At 44.4% G+C, this 14,004-nt stretch overlaps 1 protein-coding gene across 1 annotated transcript in view; it reads left to right on the top strand.

Moving 5' to 3' along the window:
- LRIG1 (leucine rich repeats and immunoglobulin like domains 1) overlaps nt 1–14,004 on the top strand; it is a 90,337-nt gene that overhangs the window by 26,543 nt on the left and 49,790 nt on the right. The window contains exons 2-3 of the mRNA XM_051627153.1: nt 8,227–8,298; nt 13,105–13,179. Of these exons, the coding sequence (XP_051483113.1) occupies nt 8,227–8,298; nt 13,105–13,179 (147 nt within the window). The remainder of the gene's footprint in view (nt 1–8,226; nt 8,299–13,104; nt 13,180–14,004) is intronic.

Here is a 14,004-nt window from a genome sequence, read left to right as displayed (position 1 = left end):
GTCTCTCCTGATGCTGCAGAGACAAGAGGTTTGTAAGCACCTGAGTTACCCAAGTGTTTTGCACATACATTGTGGTGTACTTGCATATGTGTGTGATCATGTAGATTAAGCTGAAGCTAATATATTTTTCTTTTTAAAAAAAAAATTGGTGTTTGGAGGTAGTGGTCTTCCAAAGAAAACTTAAAAAAGCAGAAAAGAACTCCACTTTGGTTTTGCTAAGGTTATTCAAATAGGAGGAAATGGGATCCTAGGTTTTGTCAAAACACATTTGTGTAAACTGAACAGGGCCTAAAATAACCTGACACTGCCCTTTTTAAAGAGACAAGCCTGTAAGAGTTTGTAGGAGATATAGAAGCCCCAGCAGCAGCGTGGTGTTACCAGTGCTTCTGCAAAGGACTCTTCTACCCTTCCCCTGCCACCAAGTGTAGTCTCTGTCATGCTGCCTGTTGAAGCCAGGGAGCCAACAATAAGAGATACCTGTGTTTGCAGCCTCATGTGAGCAAATCAGCTCTAGTGGCTGCTTACCAGGCTTGGGCATGAAGGTGTCTTTACATGTGAGATGTGTGATCTCTGCACTCTTGTGAGCAGAAGCAGTTGAGAGCAGAAAGTGTCAGAACAGGAGGAAGGGCCGGGGCAGAAAATGTGTCCCTGAAAATTACTTGATAATTCCCCAATTCCTTGAACTATGTCAGCCATGTTCTAAACTAAATTGTAGTCTGGCACAATGCTTCTCAGTGATGTCATTTTAATTAGTATTCTTTGCATTAATGACCACATGCGTCTGCTGGAATTGCCATGGTATGGATTCTTTGTCCATCATGCTACAGGAATTTCCTTTAGATAGTGGTGTTGGCCATGACTGAGAGTGATTCATGGTGCAGTTTTCTTGGTGTCTGGATGACCTCTCAATGTTTGTCTTCACTGTCAAATTAGCTCATATTATGGCTTGAGGGTTGCCCTTAAGTTGACTCCCTTCTGCACATAAAGCCCCTTATATGAGCAGGCTATTAACCCAAGCTAATATGATGCTGCTGCTGCTAATTTGAGCTAGGGCATAAGTAAAGCTTGAGTGAGCACATTTGCTTAGCTGCTAGCAGGACCTCTCAGTGATGGGGCACAGCTTCACCCTTGTGTTTGCTGCTTGTCCTTCTCATGTCCTGTAGACTCCCTTTCTCTCCAAAGCACTTACAGCCCTTAGAGCAGTAAGCTGGGACATTCATCATTCTGGTGCCTTGTGTTTTACAGCTTTTACCTCCTTTTAGAAGGTGACCTGCTGGTGTTTGTTGTGGGACACTTCTGTACACCAGCAGCATCCTCCTCTTGTAAGCTGGGTGCTTTGCACAGGCAGGCAGAGCTCCCTGGAGTAAGCTGTGAAAGAAACCACAAGGGGCTCAGCTTATCACAGCTGTGGGCACCTCAGGAATGTGGGCACTCCAGAGGCTGCACAGTCCAGTCAGTCCAGGTGTTGCTCAGCAGTGTGGGAACTCACTCTTGAGGCTGGCTGAACCATAAGCCATAGGGTGTGCACAGAGCCTTTCAGTGCATCCTTCAGGAAAGATGTATTTCTGTTCCTTGTCATTCCTGACTGTAGGCCTGTTACACTGAGTTTGTGAGTGGTGGAAGAGAGGTGACAGTGATGAGGGTGCTGAAGGGGTATAAGAATCTGATTTTCTATCAGTTTAGCAGGCTGATTCGAAGGAAAACCAGGGATGGCCTGTGGTGGGTTGGGTGAGTGATTTCCCCAAGTCCCCTCTTAGGCTTCATAGTGCATCAGCCACTTCAAAGTAATCTGCAAGAAATCCTCCAGAAGAAAATTAAGGACTGTGTGTCTAGTATGTGGAAGATTCTTCTAACTCCCATGGCTGCGTAGCTTATGCAACTCCATTTAGTGGCCATTTGTTTTAGGGAGAATTGAAAAAAATCCCATGTAAGGGAAGGTGTTGCCATGCAGTGTAGCTGTGGGTGGCTGGCACTAGCTGCAGGAGCTGTTTGGCTACTCTTGACTTGTGGGAGTACTGTTTTTTTTTCACTTGTCCTCTGCACAAGAATAAAAAATAGACAAAAGCTGCTTCCTTCTGTCCTTAAAGTCCACACAGCCACCTGAATCCTTGCAGTCTCTTTGATGGCTTTATGCTTCAGTGTTACGCTTTGAATATCGCTGCTTATGAGGACTCTGCCATCTCTCTAGGAGTTCACCAGATTGTTTAAAAGAGAACTTTGAGTGTGCTTTCTTCCCTGCCCAGCTGTATACTTTGTGTTCCCTCTCTTGTTCTCCTGGCCCCCATCCCCAAGTTAATTCAGCTGCAGCCATGCTTTTCATACCCAATCAAGTGTGCATGGGGCCTCCATTCCAGTGCTGTAAAGCCATCTACAAACATGTGGGAAGAGGATGGTGCCTATTCAGGAGGCTGCAGACTAGGCAGCTATCTTTCAACAGATTAGCCAGAGGAATTTCTATTGCAGGGCTCGATTGTTCTGGGCCCTCAGCTCCCTTTTGTGCTGGAGCAATGAAAAGTTGTGTTATGACAATGGTTGACAAAGTGTTTAATGAAAGCTGCAGTTGGCAGTGGTAGAACTTTGAGCCATCCTCCTCTTCTGTAATGCCTGTCATCAAAAGGTGCAGAAACACTTTTGACAAAATCTTCCACAATGACAGATAAATGGTTTTGACGTAATGATCAGAAACCTTCACCTTGCTGAACAGAATTCAGCCATCATCATGGTAAGCAGAGACTAGGAGCCACATGTCTGTCTATTCCTTTGTCTGGCAAGTCAGCTAGGCACCTGTTTTCAAAAGAGGTGTTCTCTGTGTTGGCCAAGTTCCCAAAGCAGAGCCAAAACTTCTATGTAAACTCCCTCTCTACCCCATACCTTGCCCAAGGAGGCAGGGTTGGCATTTCATGGTTCAAAGAGCTGACTGATCCCTCCTCGCTGGCAAGCAGGTCTCTGTGACAGCATTATTACATTTTGAAGATGGTTTTATGGCAGACTATGTACCTGCTTATATTTGACAAGGCTTTCCTTTCAGTCTCTGCAATGTTCAGTGATCCACAGTACCATTTTCACAATGCTAACTAAAGGCAAACACTGCTTTCTCATCTAGGGCCTGGAATGAATGAATAGACAAAATGGGGCCCTTCCCATATCTGTGTAACAGGCTCTCAGTTCCTGATCATGGGCATCTTAGTGACAGGAGGGGAAAAACCCTAGTTTGTTGTATTAGCCAATACAAGGAAGACGTAAAGTAGTATGTGAAGGATAAAGTGCAGAGCATTTCTCATGCCATTAAGCCCAATTAAAGTTCTAAAAAAACCCATGAACCTTAACTTCTGTTCAACAGGGGGGAAAAAAACAATATGAATATTAGGGGCCATTTAAGTTGTTGGCTCTGCTCTGTCTTCTCAGCTGTCTGTAGAATTTTCTGACCTTTGTAGAATACTTTCCTGAACTGACAGCCCAGGCTCTTGTCCAGGATTTGTGCTGGTTGTTGCTGAATTATGTTTTCTTTCCACAGTTGCCTTGGAGGAATCAAAATACTATTTCATGAGTAGCTCAAAAGAAACATGTACCCATGCAGAGAAGCAGGCAGGACACTGGGCAATCTGCTTTCTGCCTGGATATGCCCACACTTGGGCTGGGCTAACCCGGTCTGTGGAATGTAGGTGCCAGGAGATGGGCTGGCTGCACTCCAAAGGCATGGGCTCTTGGACCTGGTATGAAACACTGTAAATGATGCTATATAAGCTGCCACTTTGAAGAGATGCCCAGCACCTGAGATGGCTTAGGGCAGTGCTGATTTGGGAAGGGACAGTGTTTTGGCTTGGGATTTTGAGGACATTTTAGAGTACTGATGGCAGAAACGTCTGTGCAGTGAGCCGTTACACTATTGCATGGCATCAGACCAAGCAGCTCTTCAAGAAGGAACATTGTGCTATGGGAGAGCAGAAATGTGACTGTTTTCCAGCAACAGGACAGCTGTGCCCCCAAGCTTGGCATCTCCAACCAGTTTACATTGCTAGTCTGCTTGGCCTGGAGAGGCTGAGCTGAGGGAGGGGATGTTCCAGCCCCTCGAGTGCTTCGTGCATTGCTGTACGTCTGGGCCCTGTGCTTAGCGGTGAGGGAGTGTCATATACACCCATGACCTCAAGTTTTGAGTTCTCTTTATTTGCATTACTGGAGCCCAACGAAAATTGAGGCCTCTTTTCATCAGCATCGGGCAAACCAAGACAATAACTACCTCAATTTTATTTACAGTCTAAATAGACAAGACAGACAAAGAGTGACTGGGGAAACAAAAGCTCTGGAGAGGTGATGTGACATGACCCGGTCACCCAGCAGGAGATTAAGAGAGCCAGGAATAGAAGGAGGTGTCCTGACTCCCAGTCCCAATGATCTATCTGTTGGAGCACATTAATTCTTTCTCCCATTTGAATGCTGTGACTAGCATGCCAAACACTGCCTAGTGAGGGGATCTGAATTCTGGGAAACACATCCTTTGATTGCTAATGCTTCAGGCTAGAAATCCTTGAGCATATTAATGTAAGTTAAAATAGAGCTCGTCTCAGAAATGGAGTAAACTGTTTATTTTGGTCTATCTATTTAATTTCAAGTATCCTGCTTGTTTTGGACTGACTCTGTATTTTTTTATATTTTACTTTCCCACTGATTTTTGAACAGTGTGTAGTACTTTTGGTGAGGGTAGTTGGCAGTTGGAGTGGATAGTGTGGGGAGAATTGAAGACTTTGGCATACAAGAAGGTTCAGCTGTTCAGCTGAATTTCTGCAGCAGCTATTGGAAAGTCTTTCTGTTGCTGCAACAGGCAAAATAATGACTGCACTAGCTGAAGAGCCAGCTACTTGAGTTATGACTTATGTTTAAACTTCTTGAATGACAGCAACAATAATCAGAATGTCACTTTGGATGGTGATAAACTGTGGCCATTACATTATTTAATTTATGAAGACCTTTGTGTTTTCAGTTGTGGAATTTTGAAGTTCAGGTCAGCATCACTTAGTGCTTGAGCACTGGCTGAGCCAGGGATCTGGTCCCTCACACAAGTGTAGGATGGTCAGTTTGGTGCTGGTGATTCTCACTGCTTGATTCATAAAATAGTGGAGGAATGTTTTGAGATGAAATACATTAAGAAATACAAAGATTTGCAGTGTTAGGCATAGAAATACATGGAAACAGATTCATGCATGGTTGTGACTGTGGTTGTCTTTCCCCCTAACAGCTTGTCACTGGTATTTCTGTGTCAGCTTTATCTTTATTATGTTGAGCCTGTAGGATATTACCTGTTGTATTTTCTCTTTTTGCCTGTACATCAGGCAGGGACAAGCTCCAACCTGATCTTGCTGTGCGGTGGTTTGTTGTTTTTTTTTTTTAAAAGGTAGTAGTAATGTAATCTGTGGGCAAATTGCACTTTAATTCGTAATTGTGCTATGAATATGGACTTGGCTTTCAAATGCTCTCTGAGTTTAAACTGCAGTTTGACTTTTATTTAGATAAATGCCTTTGAGTTCATAGTGAAATGGATATCTGCTGTAGGCTGGTATTGATTTAAAGGTCTCTTGAGTGTTTTAAAAGACAGTGGGGGCTTACAGGACAGCATATTTTAAAACTGGATGCTTGGTTAGGTTTTTCACTCCTGTGTAGCTTCAAGTCTAGATTCTTTTAAGAGCCAGCATGTGTTGATGATTTGTAGAGCCTTCTTTCACAGCAGGTATTGGCAAAAAATTGAACATTTCTTGCAAGGTACAAGGAGCTGTCTTTAGAGCTGGCTGCTCTGAAATGATGGGGAATGTGTATGAGAACTATTGAATAGTTCCTGCATCCAGAGGAATGCCTTGAGGACTTCCTATAAATGTATTGTAGGAGAGCAGGTGATCAATAACTGCTTTTTAGCTCAGAAGAGGTGTTTGTCACTTCCTAACAATGGTGCAAAGTTGGTAAGCTGTGTAGTCTTTTGAGTCTTGGTGTTTTCTCAGTGTTGCTGTGGACCTAGATGTCTCTCTGCATTACCACAAAGTGCAGTGGGTTAAGCAGAAGCTGTTGAAACAGGTCTCTGTCAGTGCTCTCCTGGCACTTGCCCCTTTTTTTGTGTCCCTTTAGCTCTTGGGTACCTTTTTAATCTTTTAGCCTCATAGCATAGGTAAAAGTTCAGTAGGTGCCTGGGTGATGTAGATTCTGTTTACCTGTTTGGGCTTCAGAGCTCCTTGAGGTATGTGGGCACAGCTTTAAAACAAAGAAAATATACAAAACAGGGAAGATTGGCCAGTTTTCTAGTCAGACTGGCTTGGTGGTTTGAATAAGCAGCTGAATGTTTAAAGCCTTATCTAAAATCAGGCCACGAATCTTTTGGGTCATGTTCAGAGGTGCAGTAAGAGGGTGTAACCTCCCTGCAGAGGAGACAGGAGGGTTCAATTTTACCAGGATAACTTCCTAGAGGAGGGTGTGGAGCGGGGTAAAATTAAAGTAGGTTCCCCTCACTTTCCTTACAACTTCTTGTGGTTGCTTTTCTTGCTACCACCCACCAATTTGCCTCCTCCCCCTTCAGATTACACACTCACAGGAACATGCCAACACTGCATACATCATGTTAATTATGCCATTTGTTAATTTGTGCATCGTTAGTCACTTGGTCTTAATTGATCTGTGCTCTCCTGGTAAGTCCCTAGCTGCAGGTTTGACCTGTTGTGTGTGGTGTGCTGATAATGCAAATGTAGGAGGGAAAACTTTACTGTTGTGCTGCAGGATACTGCAGCAGAGCATGGCAAAGATCTTGCTTGCGGTTTTCAGTCAGTACTTGATTTGCATTATATTGTCTGTTTGCTGTCCCTAGCAATCCTTGCAGTGTAGGCAACAAGCAAGGGAAGCTGGAAGCCATGATGCAGGAAAACTGATGTAGTGGCTGTCACAGAAACGTGGCAGCAAAGCTGCCACCCTAGACTTCCGAAGGGCAAACTTTAACTTGAGTAGCCCTGATTGCCAGAATCCCTTGGGAATCTGTTCTGAAGGTATAGGAGTCCAGGAAGGCTGGATGCTCTTCTAGGAGGAAGTCCTGAAGGTGCAGGAGCAGGCAAATCCCCACATGCTGTATGGTGAGCCAGCAACAGAGAGGACCAGCTTGGCTGACCAAGGAGCTTTGGCTGGTGCTTGGGGAGAAAAAGTGGATCTGTGGCCTTTGGAGGAGGGGGCAGACCACTCATGATGACTACAGAAATGCTGTGAGGCTATGCAGGGAGGGAATTAGAAGGTCCAAAGCCCAGCTAGAAATTAATTTGGCTTCCTTAGTAAGGGACAACAAAAGTTTTTATAAATTAACAACAAAGAAAAGAACAGGAGACCCTCCTTCCCTGATTAGATGCAGGAGGAAACACAGGATGAAGAAAAGGCTGAGGTGCTTAATGACTTCTTTGGCTTGGTCTTTAGTAATGGGACCAGTTACACTGAGCTTCTCCAAGCTCGGGGATGAGGACCAGTAGCAGAATGACACCCTACAATCCAGGAGAAGATGGTCAGTGACCTGCTCCACTCCACAGATGTGCACAAATCTATGGGGCTGGATGGGATGCACCCAGGAGTGCTGAAAAAGCTGGGGGGTGGGGGGGATGTGCTCACCAAGCCACTTGCTGAAGTACAAGGCATGTACTACTGTGTGTGTAGCTGAAAGCAGTAATCATAATGATTTTTTTTTAAAGCCCAACATTTAATGACACAATAACAATCTTGTTAAGAAAATGTAGAATATACCTGTTTTACATGTAGTAAGTGTATGTATCTATCTGTTGTTTTTGCTTGTAGGTAGTACACAGTGGTTTATAAAAAATGCCCTGTGTGAATGTGGCTATAAAATATTTAGCAGACGGTTTGTTGATTGTTTCAGTTCAGACTTTAATTTGTCAGGAAATATCCTATTCATCTGTCATTAGTTTTGTGGTTGTGAATAACCAATAGAAGAATAATAAACGTAATTGCGTAATATAAAGACAAATTAAAACCACACTAATGCAAAAGAGAAGGGCTGGGGAGAGCTAGATAACGTTTTGATCATGAAACTAAATTCATTCACTCCTACTCAGCAGAAAAGTCCTGCTTTGCTATGTTTTAAGTGCTCTTGTTAAAAAGAAACCCACCCTCCCAGTGCAATCTGGAATAATTAAGAGGCCTGTTTTGCTGAGCACAGTAACTGCAGGATGCTGATGCTGTTGTCTTTTATTTTAACAGAAACCTGAGCTACAACAAGTTGACAGAGATTGATCCTTCTCCCTTTGCAGAGCTGTCAAACCTGCAGGAAGTGTAAGTATTCTTTCAAAGGTTTTAATTGTATTTTGCAACTTATGGGCCAGGAGTAAATTGTATATAGTTTCCTAAGACAGTACCTTCCTTTAGCTGACTTGAATGAGCACATCTGACTTGGTGTGAAGTTTTTTTTTCCTCCATATTGTACCTGTGCTGGGTTTTTTTAAACAAATCAATTAACAGAACACAACATCCCAATTAAAGTAGCATAGCTGTTACTGGAAATCATTGGAGTTTGCTTCCTTCAGTCTTGTGCAATGCTTCGGGGGAGCAGTTCAGCTAACACACCTGAGCATACATACAAAGCTCTGTGCTGAAAGGATAACCCTGAAGCAAGTCAGAACAGTCTGGATCATGATACCTGATGCCAACCTAACCCAAATCTCCCAGGAAACAAAGGTGTAGTGTAGTGGATAACAAAGCACTTAACTGTGTTTCCTCTCTGACATTTGTGCTCCTTTTGGAACCAGAACAAACTCAGAAGTCTGCTGGGAGAGGCTAAAACAGCAGAGCTGTCTTCTGCTTTGGGGGAAGAGAAGGAGCTAGTGAAGGTCTCAGTGGCCATGCCAGAACCCCCCTTGTTGGTAAAAGAAACATTGTTTGGGGAACTGCAGGGCTTTGGAGCTCCTGATCTGTGTAAATGCTCAGCAGTTAGCCTGGCAAGCTGTGCTTGTCAGCTATTCACAGTGATTCCCGGAGCTCTGATTTTGGGTTTTGAAAAACGAAAGTGACTAAACTTGCAAGCGGTGGGTTGAGGTAATGAGCTCGTGTTTGAATGTTGAATTGCTGGCATACTTGAGGTTTGGGCTCTGTTTGAAGAGCTACTGATGCCTCATGGGAAACTGAGAAAACATTTCCTTTCAGAAACAATACAGTGCTGTGTGTATATCATGCATTTTCTCTTGTCTTCTGTCTGTTTTCATTAAGTGTTGGCTCTCAGGCTCATGGAGGGGCCAGATCCTGTGATTCTTAAATAGACAAACCACTGTGCCATATGTGGGAGTTATGCTTGACTAAAGTCTGCAAGATTGGACTGTGGGGATTAATGTAGCATCTCTCTCTTCCCTGAATGATTGTCCCTAGTTCCCCTGCTTACACTAATAGTAGAGACTTGTTAGGAATCATGACAAAGTAAGGAATATGCATCAGGAGTGACCACAGTGCTCTGCAATCAGTTCATCTTGATCATCCTAGAGAGCAGTAAGGGAGAAGAGAGAAAGCAATTCAAGTGGGAAAACACCGCCTATAGGATCTGTTTTCTTTTCTTTAAACTGTGGGAAGCCTTAAATTGCTCTGTGCTTAAAGAAGAGAATCACAGCCCTGATCCCATGAGGCTTGATAATTAGCCTAACATGGTTGTGGCTTAGCAATAGCTTTTATTTGTGGAAGTGCCTCTAGGCATGTGACTTGAGGGATCGTGGGGCTGGGGAACATGTGGCTTCTGCTTCCTTAGGTAGGGAGCTTTCTTGGGCTAAGTGCTGCACGCGTGGAGGGCAGGTTAATCCTGCACTGAACAGTCATCTGCTAAAAAAAGATCTCAGGGTTTGGAGGAGGGAAGTCAGGCAGCCCGCAAAGTAATGGTACAGATAAGAGCTGCTTGCTGGGTCAGAAAGGCAGGGTTAGGGAAATGGGAGAGAAGAGTGAGTAGGAGGGAAAGAGCAGTCAGAAATGGGTGACTGAAAGGGAGGCAGAGGTCTGGAGTGGAGCCTGGAACGCAGGCTCTGGAAAGTGTGAGGGAGAAGCTCTATTAAACCTCCTATCTACCAATCTTGGTTGCTTTTGAATAACAGCTAAACCACAGACCACTGAAATAAACTGCATTTCACAAAGGGAACCACATCTGCACTGCCAGAGCATCTCCTCTCTGAGGTTTTTTTTAAGCACTTTACAAACATTCATGAAATAAGCATCATGCTGTGGCATGTCTTGAGAGCAAGACTGCACACTGTGTTGGGCAAACCAACTCAGCCTCAGGGAAAGAGATTGCCCCAAATAATAGATGTATTGATAAGACCTGAAACCTCCCATGATGCTTCAAACACTGTGCTGGTGGTTCCTGAGCATGAGATGAGGCTTAAAGTTCTGTTTCTCTCTATATGAATAATTAGTACAAATGTATTCTGAAAAAACCTGTTTTATCTTAATTTTAAGAAAATCTCTGTAAACCAAAAGATTTGAGCATATAACAACTTTGATTCTCTAGTTTACATTACTAAGATGGTAATGAAGTAATATCTGTATTTACACTGCATTTTTCCATTTCCCTGGATTTAGGCAGTTGTGGTTTTTTTAAGAAGCTTTTTTCTGTTAAAAGATTCTCTGCATGGGGTGAAATTTAGTAGCTCCAAATTATATGAAATTCTATGATCCAACATGCTGTCAAATAAGTATCTTTGTGCTGATGGAGTCTTAGATGGAAGGGGCTTGAGTGTGACACTGCTTTCCTCCTTCAGGACACCTATGCTTTCTATTGCCCCTTTAGTGGTTCTCTCTAACTACACCCTTCTGAGGTCCATCCATTCTCATACCTTGGTTGAAAGTGTGGGATGGAGGGTGGTGCTGTGGGGTAGGCCCTGTGGTCCTTTCTGGGGTTTCCTCAGGTCATATGGATCACAGGTTGTGTGGCTCTTAGGTTTTCCAAGCTCATTTATAACAAAACAGCAGTAACTGTGCTAAAATTCCTCTCCAAACAACTCACCTTTTCTTCTCTAAAGTGCATTTCACTGAAAGCTCTGGAGAGCTGTGCTATTCTTGAGTAGGCTCCATTTCAGCCTGACACCAGCCTGGCAGCTGGGCTGTAAATATTTTATATGGGTGCCCCCCTCCTCCTCTGCCTTTGCACCCAGAGGCAGCAGGTTTGTGTCGTCAAAGGGGAGGAGAAAGGAGACTCAAACTTTAAAGGCTGGCTGTTCTGGGTTTGTGGGGTTTTTTTGGGGGGGTGGATTGCTTTTTTTTTTGTTCCTTTACATGGGGGAAGGGGAAGATGACAGGGAAATCCCAGGCAAATACCAAGCTTGGCTGTCTCTGTCAGCAACTGGTGCCTGTGAGTATGAGAGAAAATGAGGTGGGAAAACAACTTCTGACCTGACAGGAGGGTGATATATGAAAATCACACTTATGTCAGAGGAGGGTTTGAGCAGTTGTTAGATGTTTGTTCATGTTGGAGCTGCTTAACCAGAGCTGAGCCAGGCTATTGGAAGGTGGGCTTATCATCCTCTTTTCCTGTGCCTTTCCAAAAGGTGCTCAATTGGATATTAATAAAAACAGGGCACAAATAGGAGCATTTCAATGCTCTTTCCTGCTTGCTTAGTAGTACCTTTGAAAGCTCTAGACCTTGCTATATATGAACAACAAGAAGCTTTTAGTTGTAAAGTGGAGCTCCTTGCTGAATAGCAATGCAGCTGGCTTTTTTTTCCCTTACATTTATGGTACAGGTATAATGTCAGAGGCAGAGCTGAGGCTGAGGAAAGCTTTTATCCTAGTAGTGCCTGGAACTCCTTATGAAATCAAGTATCTTGCCTGCTCTCAGCAGATTCAGAAGGAAGTTCTGGGATGGATGTATTGCTGCCCTCTCCCACCTGCAAAAAAAGTTTTAAAGGAAAGCAAAAAACCAAGCAAACACGATTTAGGATTTCCCCACCTCATGCCACGGCTTGGCGTGCTGCGGCTGCACCGCGCTCCGCCGTTGTGCCGGCTGTGGGATGCTCTGCTTCACACACCTGAGTCCTCATCTTTACGAGTTCCCCTTGCAGAAGGGGAACACTTTAAAGACAGGCAGCAGAGAGACCCAGCCAGGCTCTGCCTGGAGCGATAGCCCATCGAGGGTGGTGGGAGGTCCCAGGGAGCTGCCCTGGGCTGCTCAGCCTGGCAGGGGCTCGGCTTTAATGGCCTCAGTGTGCGGTGGCGGGGGAGCGGGCAAGATGGCTAAGAAATTAGGTAATTTTCAAGCAGCCAGACAAGCGACTGTTACAGTAATTAATTGACTAATTCACCATACAAACAAGGGCTCTTTAAACTAAGGAAGAGCCTGTCACATGACACGGATCTGTTTTCAGTCAGAAAAACACTTCAAACATTAGGCCATTGAGGGGGACATTTTTCTACTGGCCTTTCCAGGAGTGAGGCCTTGTCTGCAATTGCCATTAGCCTCAGGGGGCTGCATGGTGCTCCCTGGCTGGCTGGAGCAGGTCACCTCATTTGGGTGGCATTACAGCACCAAGTGCCTGTTTTGTGTGTGTGTTGCTGGCTTTGCAGGGCTGCCCCTTGCAGGATTTCCAGGACTTGGCCTGGCGTGGAGAGGAGGCCTGAGGCGGCCATGGCACCTTGCTGGGCCATCACACCCTGGCCTGGAGCTTTGAGCTGGAGCTGCTGCTTGGGGAGGGAGTTAAATCCATTGTGCTGAGGCAGTGGGGCCTGGCTGCCTCATGGTGATGGGTGCAGTCTTCTAATTATAGCCTTTGGATCCCTGATCATCTGTGGAGACTCAGGCTGATGGGGGCCTGTGGCACAGTGCCTTCCTTGGTTGTGCTTGGCTTTGCTTAAAGGAGTGGGTAGAAGGGGGGAAAAAAAGCCTTGCTTCCATAAAGAGGATATTGTGGGACCAGTTATGGTGGCTGTCATTTATTAAACTATTGGGAGGGTTAGGTGAGACTGTCATAGAGACTTGGACAAACCCCTTGAGACAGGGGCCTCTACCAGAATGCCAGTGTTCCCAGAGAGCTGGGGGGCGGGTAAGGAAATAACATGCTTATCCCCTGCTCTCTCACACTGCTTGCTTCAACAACTAATTTCTGTTTGTTGCAGGCAACTGAACAACAATGAGCTGACTGCCATTCCCTCCCTGGGACCTGCTGCTTCCAGTGTCCGCTTCCTCTACCTGTAAGTTGCTGCCACCTTTTTCTGCTTTTGACTTTAGACTGTTTGTGGTGTAGGTTTAGTAGCTACTGACAGAGTTTCACGTGTGGCACAACTATTTCTGCTGACTCTGCAGATTTTTCTATCAGGCTTGTTTGCACCTTAGTTAAGAAGCATTTTCTGGACTAATATGGTTTGTGTGAGGTTTGGCTGAATTAATGTTGTGCTTATGGTCAGTGGTAACCTGTCAACAAACTTCACAGGTTAGCTATATATTGAGTAAGTTATTTTTTCTCATCTGCCTTTGGATTTCAATCATTGTCATACTTGTGTTATTAAAAGAGCATACAATTTTACCTTTTATATTTGTTTTTCCCTTGGCCCTGTTCTGATGATTTCTGTTAAAGCCAGAAACTATTCACATCTTAGTCTTTCAGGGAGCTCATTCCAGACACGTTTTTATGGTCTCTTTTAAATTCTTTTTTTCTCTTGTTCTTTTGAGAGGGTGATAGGTGATTGTAATGCTACATCTGCAGAAGCTTTGAAGTTCCTAACTTTGGTAGTTTAAGTGCCTGCAGAAGTGTTAAGACACCTGAGTCTTTGTATCTACCACAGAGGGTCTCAGGTTGGGAATGCTGCTGAAGGGAATAAAGACATTATAATATCAAACTTCTTATACCTTAAGAGTGTGGATTTCTAAAATTATTTTTGCATGTGTGTGCTTGTAATGCACACCGAGAAGGAATTTTGCTGAGGTATGTGTGATACATCCCAAGTTCCTGGGAAGGGGAAGTGGTAACAGCTAATGTGCGCTCCAGCAATGTGCTTGAGCAGTTCAAGCAATGGCTT

The sequence above is a fragment of the Apus apus genome, chromosome 9 (genome assembly GCF_020740795.1).
Source record: "Apus apus isolate bApuApu2 chromosome 9, bApuApu2.pri.cur, whole genome shotgun sequence".
Lineage (NCBI taxonomy): Eukaryota > Metazoa > Chordata > Aves > Apodiformes > Apodidae > Apus > Apus apus.
This window is presented reverse-complemented; position numbering and strand designations above follow the sequence as displayed.